Consider the following 16,402-nt stretch of genomic DNA (forward strand, 5'->3'; position numbering starts at 1 on the left):
TGATTCCAAAAATTTAATATAGAAAGACACTTTGATGATGCGGATATTTCCTATCATCCATTTGGCTATATACAGTAAATTGTTAAAATATTACAATTTATCCACATTTCTTTTTGCATTTGACGAGATGTCTTTATGTAAAATAAAAGTTATTGTTATCACTGCCATGTTAATCTTCACCAAAAACTATAGTACCCCGTTATATTATATTATTTCAGCTGCTGCATACATGTATATTCAGAATATATTGAATCTACTTTTTTTTCACAAACTTTTAAAATAGTTTGTTCCTCTGTAATACCCCACAATGTGTTTTTAGGTATAACATCTAAGTCTTTACAATCAGCAACAACATCTCTGAAGTTCTTTAGAACACAATAACTGATCTAAGACCAGTTTACAGGTGTAATAGGCCCCACTGATGCATTATGTATAAACAAAACTGAGCATTCAATTTATATTTGATGGCCAGCTGTAATTTGTTGACGATAAGCCACGATTTTCTTTTTGCATTTCTGTTGCCTTTGCAATTTATGATTAGACAGTATTTCATACATTTACACATTATCAGGATTATCACAGTAAAGAAGCATGAGGACAGAGGGCATTTTCTGCACTTCTATGTCCAATCAAGCAAGACATCAGTCAATACAAACTACACTTCAAACAATGCAGAGTTTAAGATGGCATTAACTTTTAATCAGACTAAGTTTACCTTTTGCACTGCCATCATTTCTATGAGCATGTGCCTTACTGACATGAAAATGTTGTAAAATCTAGATACTGCATTGAAAAACAGTATATTGGTTCTAGGAGACCACAAACATACACATCATGTTTTGTTAAACCCTGATTTGGTGTTTCATTAGTTGTAGTGAAAAGTGACAAGTTGACGTTTAAAAGTGCCGCACACAGCAGCGTTAATTACGTCTTATTTATTGTTGCGACACCACCAGGAGTCACATGGAGAGGGAGTGCAGGGTAAAGTCTAACCACAGACCCTGAGCGGGGATTGCTTTCATAATCTTATGACTGGGTTGATGGATAGGGGACAAGGGAACTGGGCCCATGTCCGCTTCTTTGACAGAGTGCAGGGAGAAGTCAGAGATCTGTCTGTGTGGAAGGCGAGGGGCTGGCTGGAGGACAGAGAGGATGGGAAAAGTGTTTGTACTTCTCTGTTGCAGGACCCTGAGGGGGTGATGGGATGGGAGTGTCTGGAGAGGCTGCAGAGAGAGAGGCAGGGACAGAGAGACTTTGTTTATTTTTGCAAATTGAGATATTTTTGTGTGAATAAAAGCCATTTTGTATATATCAAGTCTGTAAAATGTACCCACTGTTGCCTTTGGGAAATGTTACATCTACAGCTGCTACTTCATAGATACAGTTCCCATCAATCTTGTGTGGCCGTTAGATGGTGTAATATTGCCAAAGGTTTTTATTTTGAAATGAAATCATACAATAGGGCCAAGACTCATCAATTATTGTAGTTGTTACATTTGTATGGATTTTTTTCACATTTGTGATCCCTATTTATTCGTTTCAACTAAGTTAATGGAAACACATCTGGCACACACTTTTGTGAAATTTCATGTGAAGAGATAAATATACATCAGTGTCGCTTTGATATTTCTTGTGTGTGTGTCAGAAGGTTTGCGCTTGTCTGGGTGAATGCAGTTCCGTGCTCCGTGTTGCATGTCTCAGGGTGGTCGAGTATCTGGCACTTACCTATCAGTGTAGCGTGAGCGACAGGCAGGGTGCTGATGACCAGTGTGTGTCCAGTCAAAGGGTCCTGGGCCAGCTGGGTGTGTGCTGAGTGGTGCAAATGTGTGGGCTCTGACGAAAGGCCTGAACACATAACACAACAACCCATTAATCAACCATCAACTTCAACAGACGGTGCTAGAGATGTCACCAAGCTATACGATTGATGATGACGTTTTGCATCACATCTATACATTTGTTTTTTTAATCAGGTGATATTTAAGGGCTGACGCACTTAATGAAATGCTCCAAAACACAGAGTTATTCTTGCACATGGTGGCATGTCACTAAATAAACCCTCGTCAGACTAAAAAGAACAATAGGTAGCCAGGATAAATCTCTGTTATGGAGAATTTAATCAATTGAGTGAGTTGAGTTTTTTTCTTTGCCTTTAAAGTGTTTTGCCATATGTGCATGTTTTGTGTAGCAATCGAGTCAGGCCTAAATAACTTCATTTTTAAATTGTTTTGTTTGGTTAGTTTTTTTTTCGTTTCAAACTGTATCAATTTCACATTCACATTACTAAATATAACATAATCTCAACAATGTATTTTAACAGCATTGTGAGTATGTAAGTATTACATTCCTACTGGATGCTGAAAAATAAAAAACACACAGCGCTTTCTTTGCACAGTGTGTTAGGGTGTCAATATTCTGGAGTTGTTTTTAGCATGTATGGAGAAAAAAGACATTTTTGGAGATGACTTAGTACTTTATTCCACGCCTCATCTTGTGCTTGAGTTGTCTGTCATGGCCCTGTTTAGAATATGTTTGATGCATTCTACCTTTAACTACAGACTTCCTTATACATACACATTGTGTTTGCAGATGTCACCGAGAGGCACCTCATATAGCAAGTTGTCTGTTTTGGCTTTGCCTAAGATACAGTATATGTGGATTATAAAAAATATACCAACTCTCTGCAAAATCCCTAACTTTTTACCCATTGTATATATATATATCTGGGAAAACTTTGCAGAGTTTGTATACTTTTGTTTTTTACATTGCTTCATGTTTGTCCAGTGCCACACATTTATCACTGAAAAAGCTCCACTGGAGCGTTTGGTGGTCTTGCTGAAGGTCACCCTATTTTTCTTTGTGAAGGTTTACAAGCACAGACATGGGCCCAGTCTCACCTCCCAGCAGCATCTCATGCAGCAGGTTGTCTATCTTGGCCAGCCCACAGAGCTTAATGAACTGAAGCTGTTCGATCATCTGCCAGGTGATGCTCTGCAGGGTGGGCAACAGGAGTAACAGCTCTCCAAAACGACCCCTGGAGTCATACTGACGGTCATTAATGTAGTCTTCCAGACTCATCTGGACCTGTGCAAACACAAGGCCAAGTCTCCATCAGCGTAAGCAACCTCCCCTTGTCCTTGTAAGTTGATAGATATATTATTCAAGAATGTGTAATATATATATATATATATATATATATATATATATATATATATATATATATGTGTGTGTGTGTGTGTATAATTATAAGTATAATCCACTGTGATAATAAGATCTACAATAAACTACAAGAGTCAAATGCTCGTCCAACCTGCAGACGAATGGCCTTAATCTTCAATGGATCCCGCAAAGACTTTGCATCTTCAGATTGGGAGGGGGGGGGGGGGGGGGGGGTTGGAGGACAGAAGGTTGAGGAAAAAACAGAAAGATCAGGAATGCAATTGAGGATATGAGTGGAATTGATGGAATGATTATGGTCAAACTGGGGAATAAAGGTAAAATGAGGGGATTTAGTGAAGGGGAGATAAAGGGAGACAGGTAACACAAGGTGGGGGAGGGGTTGTGGTCACACTAAACCAAGAAGAGGGATTGGGATCTAACTTTGAGGGGAAATGTAACCAGATGGAAGGGATTGGTTGGTAAAAAAAAAAAAAAGAGAGACTGGTAAGAAATGGCAATGGGTATTGAGCAATCTATCATTGAAAATATTTACTTTGCTATTTTCAATCTTTTACTATTCATGCCATTGTTTTTCACCTTTTCATTTCTTGTTCCTTGATTTTATGGCTTTCATGTTTTATTTTCTATTTTTGTTCTATCTTTTTTTTTTTGTGTTGCCTACTTCCAAACATATAATTCTAATATTTCTGTAACAGACAGATGAACGTTTACACTACACATACAGGCTGTTCCTGAATTGAGAAGCAAGGGTGATTCGGGAAAACAGAGTAACCACTCATCCCAGGGAGAGCAACTGGTTCCTAGCATATGTTATTAATGTACCTCACATATCTTCTGATGGCTTAAAGTACTACATGTTCCTTTTTTTAATTACCCGGGTCAAAGAAGACAATAGCCTTGAGCGCTGCATACTCGTTGTCGTCTATTTGAATATCTTGGAAAGACTGGACCAGCTCATCCAGCACTCGGTTGGCTACCTTGTACATTTCTTGTTCAGGACTGTTCCTGTGGATCACACAGCCATTACCTGCAGACACAGTGAGCACAGGTTAGTACCAGGGTTGAGGTATGTGGTTGTGTATGGGGTAGAGTGCTGGTGTGTGCTTGTGTAGAAGGTCGAGGGAATAAGTTTAGTTGAAAAAAGAAAAGTTAAAGAAAAGTTAAAAGTTAAATCTGACTTTTGTCAAGCCTTTTTAAGGGTTTCAGTCAAGGTTATGGGAAGGGTCCTAAGCCACCATGTGTGTGTCTGAATGCTTGAGTGTATGTAGTTGACAGACCTGCCTACAGTATGATGTTGGTACACGTCTAGGTAATGAGTAATGCCGTTTACAAATACACGTTTGAAGTCACAAAGAAATAGAAACCTTTAGTTAATCATTCTCAGCAAACACATTTGATCTGTGACACTTTGCAATACAGTTCCCAAAAATGTTTGTAGTTAGTCTGACAGGAGTGAGGAACAACCTGATAATTGATGAATTGTTAATAAATAGTTTCTGAATTACTATGATTATAGAGTAGATAAGAATGGGTTTGAAACCAGACTGGGAAATACTTCATTCATGAATCAGTGGGTTGATCAGTTCAATAGTATTTCTTCATGAGTTGTTCCTCATCAGCCACTGAGCAACATCATACTGAGTAGTTGCTAAGTACTTCCTCATTACTTCATGACTGTCTTGCCGTTACGACTGTAACAGTGTCTGTTCATCATGATCTACTCTACATATAGTCCTCCAGAACTACTCATTAACGATGCATTCATTATCAGGCCATTCCTGATTCGTTCCTCGCTTGTTCTTTAGTAACTCTTCCCATTTTGGTAACCTTTATTGTAAAATGTTACCCATTTGATTAGTCTTCACATTGCTGAGCCACCTGATTGCACCACTTTTAAATAAGATGTCATTCTTCTGGTGTGTTCGTACCTAAAAGCAGGAAGTCCTTGAATGGCATTGACCTTTTGGCGACACCAAGCAAAAGGTGCTCACCTGCATGAGCCCTGAGCAAACTCACCTGGAGACAAACACACACAAAAACAATGTAACAATGCCTCCCCTTTTGTCCTCACATACGTCACAGAGGGAACACACTTTTACTGCAGTATATTTAGGAGTCAGATCTAGAACACTCTACTTAATTATTATTGCTTTTAATGTTCTTTTGTCCAACAGTGCATGTGGTTGATTAAAGATAACCTTTCTTTCATCCCAACTGAAAGTGCTTCAACAGAATAAGCCATTTGTTAGAGCGGTAAGCCCACTCACACAAGCTAAATACGACCAATATAAAAAAGCAGCACTTCAGAATGTTAAACTAAAGTACTGAAGTCTGAGAGGTCTTGGTTTAAATTCATGGCATGGGATTACAACAAGGGTGACTTATTCCTGTGAGCAATAGCATAATCAAGTTGATCCATCGTGCATCAAAGCCCTGTTACCTGGTCATCCAGTGGCAGTTCTCCAAATGCAGGAATGTACTTGGCCCATTCCACCAACACCAATAACTGTTGTCTCATAGAATCACATGTATCTCCGACAGTGGCTGACTTCTGCTCCGATATGTCTGCTATTGCCAGTGGAGCAGTGATCTGGAGGGAGACGGAAAACAATGGCTTCCTGGGTCACAGTCCCTTGATTTCCTTGTGCACATAATTTAATCATGCACATACTGTGCTGCCTGATAAAAATATCTTTAAAAGAAATTGTCACCTGTTGGGACAGTGATTCAGCTTGGGCCAAAATAGTAATGGGTGGCATGTCTTGGGTGTCAGGGATGCTTCTTCGGGAGCTGATCCGATCCCGCTCGTTCTGTACGGCTGAAATGTAGCAGACAGCTAAAGTTACTGTTTGTGTGAAACAGAAAGAGCAATAAAAAGGAACAGGGAAGAAACAACACCTCCTGTACTTCCCTTATTGTAAAAAACAAACAAATAACTTTCAAACTGGAATATGTCTCTATCTTGGTTTAGTGTTTGCAAGATTTATCTTAAATTGGTATTACTCAGTTCAAGAGTTAACGATGACATCAGCCCTTATGGGACAGGAAAATAGTCACACAGGCTGGCATCAGCCACAGGAGTCAAACGTTAACCAGTTGCAATCCAGAACAACATGTTTGAATAACACATGATTAGGTGTCATAAAACTCCTTGCCAAGGTTATACCCCTCATAAATACACACACACACACACACACTAAGTAATCACTTGTTTTATGGCCGAGCCAATTTCCACCATCTTGAAGCAGCTCTGAGATTCTCTGAAGACAGCCTCTCCTTTAGTGTCACTAGTTTTAAGTCTATACTTTGTCTCAGTGGGAAAAAAACAACAACAACAAATGTAACTAAACTAAACGAAAATAAACTCAAATATATTCTTATACCACAGACAATACACCATGGAAATCAGGTGTGTGTTTATACAAAAACTAACAAGGTATAATTTAGGCTTTGTGTTCTGTATCTCTTTGTGTAAACTTTTAGTTAGGAGTCTACTTGTCCAGAGAGGGAGGTTTCCCTACCTTCTTTCTTCATGCCAGCCCTGAAGCATTTGTTGAGTCTGCAGAAACGACATTGGTTTCTCTTATCTTTATCCACAATGCATTGTCTGCTGAACCTGCATACAACAAGCGGACATGATGTAAGCAGCTTTACGGTGCAAGACATGACAAACTGTACTGTAAGTCAACGTGACATGCCATGACACGATGACTGGGCTGAAAAGTAATTTATCAATGGTTTAAAAGTCTGTACCTGCAGGTGTAGACATGGCTCTTGCGTATGGAGCGTCTGAAGAAGCCTTTACAGCCATCACAGCTGGAGGCTCCATAGTGTTTTCCTGTGGCTTTGTCTCCACAGATGGCACAGTTACTGCTGACCCCGTCTGGACCGACTGACATGCCCGGCTCTATTGGCATGCTGTCTGAAACACACAAAAAACGTCACACAGGTAAATACACAGACACATGCTCATACATCTGTATATTACACACATACAAACAGAATGAAAGTATTGCTGTACAAATCTAGAAATACCATAGTTCAATATGGTCTAATACTGGGTTCACAGACTATCCACTGCACTATTTCATCTAATCGAAGCGACAATGTGTAAAATTGAAAGCACCTTACTACTCTAGTAAATGTATTCAGTGTAGTTTCCATAGTGTAACTGCAGAGGTTCCTATAACTGCGTAGACATTTGTTTGGTGTTTGATTTGTACATCAAACTAAACATAAATCAGGAAAAAGAATAAATGGGCGTTCAATCGCCAGGCCTTTTAAACATTCCTGTCGATGTCTTTATTTTGACTGTCACCTTCTCATTACCATAAGCATTGTCATAATCATCATGGTCGTTGTTATTATTACCATCAGCAGCAGCAGCATCGTCACCATAATCAAAACCATAATCATCATCATTGTCTGCATATTTATCGTTCAGTCAAAGCATAGAACACAACACGATCATATCGTGTGACGGTAAAAACTCGAGATGCATCAACACACAGACACGATCACATCTCCCCGCACACATCTCTCTCAGTCCCACACCAGGCAGGGTCAAGGCGAGAGGAGTCAATGTTCGACTAACTCTCTGTTCGCGTGCTGAGATGACATCAGTGTATCACTGAGATGCGTGCTTGCTCTTCAATAAAACATCTTTATGACACATGCTGGAAATTTGGCCTAAACGCTTTTATTAACATTCTTATTTCATACTTTTAAAACCTGTACCTAGCCCTTTTCTGTCCTTCACTCCCACAGATTTCCACTCACATACCCATATGTGAGCAGCATGCAAGTGGAATTAATTTCTCACGATCAGTGTTAACAGACAAGCTGTATACATGCACTACTGGCCAACGTTAAAATGTCATGACTTCCCCCGTTTCCCCTTCATTTAGCTTATGTTAAAACCCTTCCTTTTTATGTAAATAGAAATACATTTGCATTCTGCTGGTCTCACTTCACTTTATCATTTAAGTCCTCAACCTACAAACTAACACAGTAGTTCTAGTCTACCTCTTCACCCAGTTCTGAGGTAGCTGACACATCCCAAACCCTCAGTACGAGATGCATCGCGTTAAACAAGGCTACAGATTTATCTGATACACAGTGCAAGGCTTGTCTCATTTCTTTGTCCATAATCAGACATTTTGCAGGCCCCCACTTCATTGTGGGAAATGTGTGAGTGAGCAGCTATGTATTCACATATCAGTGCTTATAACGCTGGAGTGTGCTATCTTTACATTGCCATTCTGTAAGGAGCATGTCCAACTATACATGCATGCTAAAAATCAGATGTGTTGTGCTTCAATTAATGTTTGTATGTCCATGTGTGGGTGGCTACACACACTTACCTCCTCCTCCACAGAGCACCTCTGCATTCTCAAAGCCCAGTGTGCTGTATGAGGGATCCAGGCCTTCACAATAGTTTGCTACTTCCATATCTAACAGAGATTTACTCTGAGGAGCAGGAGGATACTTCATTCCTGTTTCAACTTGGTCTTCCTCACACTTCTTCTTCCTCTCTTTGCTTCTCTCCTCTTCTCAGTTCACTCTATAGTCTCTATGTCTCATTTTCTCTACCTGCTGGCCTCTGCTTCATCTTATTCTTACAGCCATGACAAGGGACATCCCTGACATAAAAGATCTATAATCCCATCTGATTGGGGCAGGAGCAAGGAGAGGGGAGGAGCTGTGGCCTAAGACTTCTCACTTTATTGCACATTACTTATCTGTCCTTCTCTCTCCACTTATCACAGGGATGGATAGATAGAGGTGAAGGAGATATTTTCCTTCTCCCCCTCTGCCTTATTTTTTTCACCATTTAGAGGACAGCTTGCACTTTATGTGCATGTTGGTAAACGTATGTGTTTGTGTATTTGCATGCACGACGGGGGGGATTTGTTTTTGCAGTCACATACGTACATTTATGAATGAGTATGTGTTTGTGTGTAGGTGTGTGCGTGTGTGTGTGTGTGTGTGTGTGTGTGTGTGTGTGTGTGTGTGTGTGTGTGTGTGTGTGTGTGTGTGTCTGTGCCCTTCCCAGGCATTCTAATCTAATCAATAGTGGAGTAATAGCACCACCACCTCAGCAGATATATTCTATAAAGACACAAAGTGAAGTGGAAAACATTGATAACTTCCATTAACTCTTCAACCAACACATCCAACCCTCATTCATTAAAGTTCATAAAACTGTATGCTAAGTATTTCCAATTTAACTGGTCATGTAACTCAAATACAGTATATGACCTTTTATCTCTGGTGACATTAACCTCACTGACCAAACTCCTTTTGAAACATTACTGTTTTTACTTGTATTTTTAGTTAATGGAATATTTAAATTGCCCAGTGGCTCATTTTGAAATCATTTGTGTGAGGTTTTAATTTTAGATTAGATTTATTGCAAATTTTGCTCTCATTATTTATGACTTCATATCAGTAAATATCGACACTTTTATTTTATTTTTTTTGTTATACTATATTTATCCCATTAAGGGGGAAATTTGTCTCTGCATTTGACCCATCCCTGTATCAGGGAGCAGTGGGCTGCCCATGACAGGCGCCCGGGGAGAACACTTGTACTGAAGGAGAATTTTTAGACTGCATGATACACTTATAAAGTCTTTGGTCTTCATCTTTAAGAATTATGAACTAATCTACTGTGTCATACTGTGTCGTATTGAATACTCCCTGAAGAGCAGTATGTCATATTTACATAACTGTATAGTTCTCACACTTCATTTAGCTATCTTATTGTAAAAACAGATCAAATCCGAGAATTGCATGTTGAACAGAGAACATATAAAGTGGAAATTAACAATACAGGTGAAACAGTTGTCAGTTAGCAGCCTCCTCTTTCAGCCAGGAATGCTGTAAAAACACTGTAATTTACTACCATAAACCAGTTAAAATGTCTCCACCCACCCATTTTACTTTGGGAGTTTCATTGCACTAAATCTTATTGTGTGGCCTACAGGTAATCTCTTTGGGACATTGTGTTGGAAAGAGCTGTAAATGATAAGAGGCAGTATTATAGGAGATTTGATGCTCTACATCAGTAATAAGTCAGCGAGTCAGCAAACTACCTCCAGTATATGAGCAAGCATAGCGGTTATATATTGTCACTGTAGGCTCAGTATATCAGAAAGAGCAATTTGTATCTGGTCACAGGGTAATAACAGACATCTTAGTTAATATGCACTGCTGAAACAAAGGGTTTGAGAGAGAGAGAGAGAGAGAGAGAGAGAGAGAGAGAGAGAGAGAGAGATTACATTTTAACCAGGCAGTGAGGTCAGGCTTCCTGACTCATTAGGTTTGTGGAGAGGGAAGAAGAATTTACTCTTTACACTCACGTTCACAATCGCCTGACACACAATAGGACTGGCAGAGAGCACTGTAGCATGAGTGTGCTGGATTCAATTTATCATCACATCCGATATATAGAAGTGTATCTGCATTAAACTAGGATTAGAAGTATAAACCTCTGCTTTGAAGCTTTGAGGACAGATACCCTATCATTTAAAATCCACTGAAAAGGGAAACATAATTCTACTTATTAGTGAACAGGTTAAAAGCTGTTTAGCCCCTGTTAAGGGCAGAGACAACAAGCTTGGAAATTCAAGTCTTTAATCGTGTGATAATGAATGCCTTCGATCTTTGTTTTTCTACATACTCTCTTCTTGATTTCTTTGCATCAAATACAATATCCCAAACACTGTATCTAGTCAGCTGTTTAATACAGCTAATGTTACTTGGAACGTTAACTTTGCTCACCACACTAATATACTGAAAACTTATTCAGCTTTGGTGCAAATATGCCTTCCAGTAGATTCAACAACCCACATCTATGTAGGATCTTCAGGTTACTGATTTGGAAATGTTATATATAAATGAAGGTAAAAACATATTACACATTCATAAATACTTAAAATTATAAAAACTATTATGACTTCTTCAGCTGAAAACCAAGGAGGACGCCTGAGAAACCTTGTATCCTCCGCCTAGCAACCAAAAGCTCTTTGAAGCCATAAAACCAAGACCTAAGAGGCTATCTCTGTGTGAACTGGCCATAACACTGTCGCTTCTATTTAGATTAGAGCTTTTAATAGTCACAGATGATCATCAGCCACCCAACTGACTCTAGTAAACCACTACTTCCTGATACCAGGGCAATATTAAAAAATACACAGTACAGAGGAAAATTGTTCACTCTTAAAACTCTGAAGGATCAGCTTTTACTTTGACCGAGTAAACGTTATCTGCTTTTAATTTGTTGCCATGTTGTTCAGTTTTTAAGCCACTGCTATGTTACTGGATTTGTGCAAAGCAGAGCATCCCACTCGTTCGTTCTTCCTGTTAATATCACTACTTAGTGACAAGTCTGAAGACTAGTTTGGTCAATAACATTCACCACCAAAAGTGGATTTTTTTTTGTGACAAACGATTTATCCAGCTGAAGTAAAGCCCATGTGTCTTTAGCCTGTAAACAGTATACGCAGGGTGAATGCAATCAGCTGCACTATTGAAGGCAGATCAATATGACCACAGCCTCAAAAATCAATCCACAACTCTGTGACATAGTCTAAACAAATGTCACCATTGCAACTTCACAAAGGTAGGTTTAGTGATATTGCATTATATCATTACTGTTATGGCGTCTGCCTTGTGCATATCCAAGGCTTTGGCTGATGCTTTTGTCAAACAACTAGATGCCAAATGGATTTCAATTTTCAATAACAGTGAATTACCGAAATACATCTTTTAAAATATTTTAGAAATATATGTGTTTGATTTTATTAGACACCAAGTTATATTTTTTGTATTTTCAGTGGAAGTATCATATTGGTAGTGCATCACAAGAGAAAAAAAAGAATGTGACTGTATTACCATCTTGCTTACAGTGGCAACCTTTTGCTCTCTAACACTGCTCTTGTTACAGGTGCCGTCCTTGTAGCGAAACGGGTTATCACATGATCTTTACAGCACAGCATGCGTGACAAAGTGATTCTATCTTATCTTTTTTTTATTTTACACAAAATGCTGTCTGCTGACAGAGAGGCGACAATACTACTCTCGTTAAATACACTGGACAAAACGCAACAAAGAAATTTAGCAGACTTAAACAACCTCAAACTGTATGTATACTGCAATTTGTTACAGGATACAAAAAAGTGATTGAAGCGTGTGTGTGTGAACAGGGAGTACAACCAATACCATTAAATACAAACCACGTGATTTATCAGAACATGTTACCAAACTTCCTTGACAATCTGCTAAACGTAAGCTTCACTTCCTCCACAAAAGCAACAGCATACTTCATACTACGCCACAGCCGATGTTGATTTTTTGCACTTTAATGACAATTTACTTAACAGGAGGACTTTGACTTACCTGTGTTTCTGTGTCTGCCTGGGATGTGCATTTATCCGGGTGTACTGTTGTACTCTGGTAGTGCGCAGCTCCTCAGTGCGACATTAATCTAAGTGACACTGAGAATAGGAAAATGGTTTAGCTGTTTGACAACATTAAAAAGGAAGGTTTGTAGAGCTGAGCGGCCTATAATTCATGGAGCGACACATTGGATGGCGCCACCATAGCCCTGTCATTAGATCGATTTACTAAACAAACTCAAAGTAGGGTGGGGATGTTAAACAGTAACCCAAAGCCATAAAAACCAAAAGGAAAGGATCATCAGGGGTGTGTGTTTGTGTGCATGTGTGTATGTCAACCAGGGCCTCTAACACCACCTCCAAGGGCGGAAGGTAAGAGATCCAAGAGGTTTGAGGTAATGTTTCACACAGTAATGAAGAAAAAGTAACAATTTTATTTATTTCACTCCAACTATGTACACAGGGGTTAAGTGTTAGCAAAGAAGGTGTAATGTAATTATTTTTCCTTTCCATTCACATGCCTTTCACATGAAGTCACTATTTGCATAGAAAATTAGGGAAATTAAAGACCATTGGCGTAATCTAGCATTACAAATGTCAAGCTTGAAGCCTGTGTAGTACATACAATGACCAGCAGATGGCAATAGAGCATTCATTTTGAGTCAAAAGCAAAGCACAGTTTCCATTCATAATTCTTTCAATATTTTCACAATATGGTAGCCATACCACAACCTTTACTGCATGTCATACTTCTCCCCCTCTCCAAGTTATGTTTCTCTCATTGCACTTTCAACTGTCAAATAATATTTTTTTAATTAATTCCAGTTTATCTGTTTTAATGATTGCTTGTATGTGCTTTTGAATAACTGGTAAACACTGCTTTTATTGAAATGCACATAAGCAATACAAACATATTAATAATGAATATGGCAACAAAGAACAGTAAAGTAAAACAAAGTAAAAAAATAAAATAAATAGGAAACCCCATAGGAAACCCCAAACACACATCCAACCAACAGTTGTCAAATAGCCTTTCCCGGTAAGCACATGTTGCAGGTTCTCCTCCCCAAGAAGGTGAGCATGTCCAAACAGTTAAAAGTGGTCAGACTCAGAAACACCTCATTGATATTCTGCAGATCGAGGTGTTCTAAGTAATACAGCCGGAACATATGGTAGGGAATGAAGCAGACAACCATAATGAGAGCAAAGCACAGACTCTTCAGCTGAGCCCCAAAGTCCTGCTGAGAGGTGCAGCCCTGGCGGTGCTTCCTGTATAAAACCCGTAAGGCATTGGCTTGGAGGGCTGTCAATACTGTGGCCACCACTATGATGACTGTGCTTATGATGTAGTTAAACACCTTGGCAGCAGACTCTATGTGGTTGCCAAACTTGAAGCAGGATGTTGTGGTACTGTTGTCCAAGTTCTGACCTTTAGCGTTTTTTCCATAGGCAAAATGCATTATGCAAGGGACCGTGACAAGCACCACCATCCACACCACAGCGCTGACAACGAGTGCATGAATCTTGTGGAGGGAGGCCACCCGCTCAACTTTGTGGTAGAACATCATTAGGCGTGTGATGAGGATGATCACATAGAAGATGAAAGACATGTACATGTGGATGTGAATCATGCCACTGACCGCTTTACACCACTCGTGGCCCAGGCTCCAGTGATGAGTCGCGTAATAGTAAATCCTGAAGGGCACAGTGAGAAGGAAGATGAAGTGGGTGAAGATGAGGTTGAGTACAGCAATGGAAGTGATGGATGTCGTGCTGGACTTCATGATGTGCATCATCAAGCAAAGGCTGACGGTCCCGATGACCAGAACCACAGAGTAAATGACCAGGAGGACTGTGTGGTACTCATCAGGATTTTTAGGTGATGAGCTTGTGGTCATCGTCAAGTTTATGGTGGTGGATGGCGTGCTTTGGGTCATCATGGAATCAATCTTAAATAGAGAACGAAAAATAAATAAAAGAGAAAAGTCATGTCAGTAAAAACTGGTTGTCTGAATTTATTTATGATTCTATTTATGATTAATTAACACTTAATTAGTAATAACATGCTTTACTAATATTAACCTTTTTTACTCATATTTAAACACATAATCCAGAACAGGATGTAAACCATAGTATTCATTTAGTCCTACATACAAGTGGTAACAACATAGTATCAGTTTAACATGAAACAGGACTAAAAGTAAAGGATTTAAATATTATGAGGTTTAAAAACAAAGATATTGATCAGAGTATATACTGTAGGCTAATCATTACCGAAAGAATAATACTGCAATGGAAATTGTATCATGCATGGACATTACAGTAAACAAAGCCGAACTTACGTACCTTTTGGTTACAAGACAAACTGCCGAGTGCTCTTGAGTGTGAAAATTAGGCATAAAAGGATGTTTATGTCCTCCACATTAAATCAACTTATATCCAGCAAGCAATAGTTACATTTTCACAATGTGCCGGCGAGCATGGGAAAAGCTTGATGTCTGTGAAAGTACGTCTGCGTGTGAGTGTCTTTGTTTCTGCTTGAATGCATGTGCGGATATGCTTGTATGTGTGTGCCAACTAATGTGGAAGTTAAGGTTATGAAAATGAACTTTGTCTGTGGGACTGTGTTGTCAGAAACCACCGGTTTTGCATATTGTGTGTGTGTGTGTGTGTGTGTGACTATGTGTTCTGTCAGAAACAGGAGGTAATTGCACACACGTGTTTTCACAACCAAAGAGCTGGCTGCTTCCTCCTTCTGGTCACCGCTCTATCTATGCCTGCTATTTAGTGCCTGCAATATTCACCTAAATACAGACCATTAGAATGTGATGCGGAACTGTACATAGAGTGAATGGCTACTAAACAGCATAATAAAAAAACTAAATAAAATCTGCCTGTGGTTTAGAGACAAATACTTAAACTTGCTGTAATTTGTCAGCCTGCCAAGAAAAAATAGAAACACGGATTTCACAGATGTAGATGCACTGTTTACGCCCACTGCTTCTTCTGCATTTTCGTTTGAAATCCAAACCAGTAGTTCCGCTTTTAACCTTTATAACCAGGTTAATTTACTTATGTGCTTATATGTCTTACTTATATGTCTCTTTTTATGTGAGTTGTTTGGATCTCAGTTAGTATGTATTCATTGGAAGCACACGTATGTCTTATAGCATGACATAAAAAGTCATAATATAGTATGTCATAAAAAATAATAGTAAAGTATGCCATACAAATTTCATTGTCTAGTATGTCATAAAAAAATAATAGTATATTATGCTATAAACATTTCATAGCATAGTATGGCATAGGTTCTCAAACTTTTTGGGGCTAGGGACTTACAGGGCAGAATATTTTCCAAGGAACTCCTCATAATTGTACCATTGATTAAGCATATGCTTACGACCATTTGCACTATTACACCATTAAAACTATTTGCGTTCTAAAACCTTTCAACTTAAAGAGACAGTTCACCCCCAAATCAGAAATACATATTTTTCCTCTTACCTGTAGTGCTATTTCTCTATGTAAATTGTTTTGGTGTGAGTTTGGAGAAATCTGCCATAGAGAAGTTTGCCTTCTCTCAAATATGATGAGAACATTATGGCACTCAAAGCTCTGAAAGAATTAGTGTTGGAATTGCTTACAACGTCTGTGGATTATCTTGAATAACCGGTTCATAATTTCTGGAACATTGCTGTTGAGTTTTTCAAATGCTTTTTTTTTTTTTTTTGTCCCTTTGAGCCAAAACTGAGTGCCATCTAGTCCCATTATAACTGAGAATAGACAGACATCTCTGAGGCAGATATGTCCAAAACTCTGCA

The 16,402-nt window shown here is 39.0% G+C and overlaps 2 protein-coding genes across 3 annotated transcripts; both read right to left on the minus strand.

Annotated features, from left to right (window-relative positions):
• On the minus strand, window positions 1-12,742 carry hnf4g (hepatocyte nuclear factor 4, gamma). 2 transcript variants are annotated; one of them, XM_068709736.1, is made up of 11 exons: window positions 12,583-12,742; window positions 6,934-7,102; window positions 6,702-6,796; window positions 5,892-5,998; window positions 5,621-5,770; window positions 5,109-5,196; window positions 4,055-4,207; window positions 3,311-3,360; window positions 2,898-3,084; window positions 1,726-1,845; window positions 1-1,223 (listed from the first exon to the last, which is right to left on the minus strand). In XM_068709736.1, the coding sequence occupies exons 1-11, from the start codon at window positions 12,611-12,613 to the stop codon at window positions 1,102-1,104; spliced, it is 1,272 nt and encodes a 423-aa protein (XP_068565837.1). In that variant the 5' UTR covers window positions 12,614-12,742; the 3' UTR covers window positions 1-1,101. The 2 variants fall into 2 exon arrangements, with proteins under 2 accessions (XP_068565837.1, XP_068565836.1); XM_068709735.1 differs by lacking the exon at window positions 12,583-12,742 and adding an exon at window positions 8,544-8,800.
• Window positions 12,743-13,504: 762 nt separating this feature from the next.
• On the minus strand, window positions 13,505-15,190 carry gpr141 (G protein-coupled receptor 141). Its single transcript, XM_068709737.1, has 2 exons — window positions 14,928-15,190; window positions 13,505-14,530 (listed from the first exon to the last, which is right to left on the minus strand). Exon 2 carries the CDS (start codon window positions 14,519-14,521, stop codon window positions 13,604-13,606), a length of 918 nt encoding a protein of 305 aa, XP_068565838.1. The 5' UTR covers window positions 14,522-14,530; window positions 14,928-15,190; the 3' UTR covers window positions 13,505-13,603.
• Between the last annotated feature and the right edge of the window lie 1,212 nt (window positions 15,191-16,402).

This window comes from Cebidichthys violaceus, unplaced genomic scaffold, assembly GCF_023349555.1.
Source record: "Cebidichthys violaceus isolate CVI_PGR_0920_01 unplaced genomic scaffold, fCebVio1.0.p SCAF_15, whole genome shotgun sequence".
Taxonomy (NCBI): domain Eukaryota; kingdom Metazoa; phylum Chordata; class Actinopteri; order Perciformes; family Stichaeidae; genus Cebidichthys; species Cebidichthys violaceus.

What these genes read in the sequence shown, in the direction of transcription:
- gpr141 (XM_068709737.1), bottom strand. Translation starts at nt 14,521, where the DNA reads ATGATGACCCAAAGCACGCCATCCACCACCATAAACTTGACGATGACC.
- hnf4g (XM_068709735.1), bottom strand. Translation starts at nt 8,673, where the DNA reads ATGAAGTATCCTCCTGCTCCTCAGAGTAAATCTCTGTTAGATATGGAA. An exon ending in GGCTGGCATGAAGAAAGAAG is followed by an intron (nt 5,999 to 6,701) that starts GTAGGGAAACCT and finishes GCTACATTTCAG; the next exon opens with CCGTACAGAACGAGCGGGAT. An exon ending in CGCTCACGCTACACTGATAG is followed by an intron (nt 1,224 to 1,725) that starts GTAAGTGCCAGA and finishes CTCTCTCTGCAG; the next exon opens with CCTCTCCAGACACTCCCATC.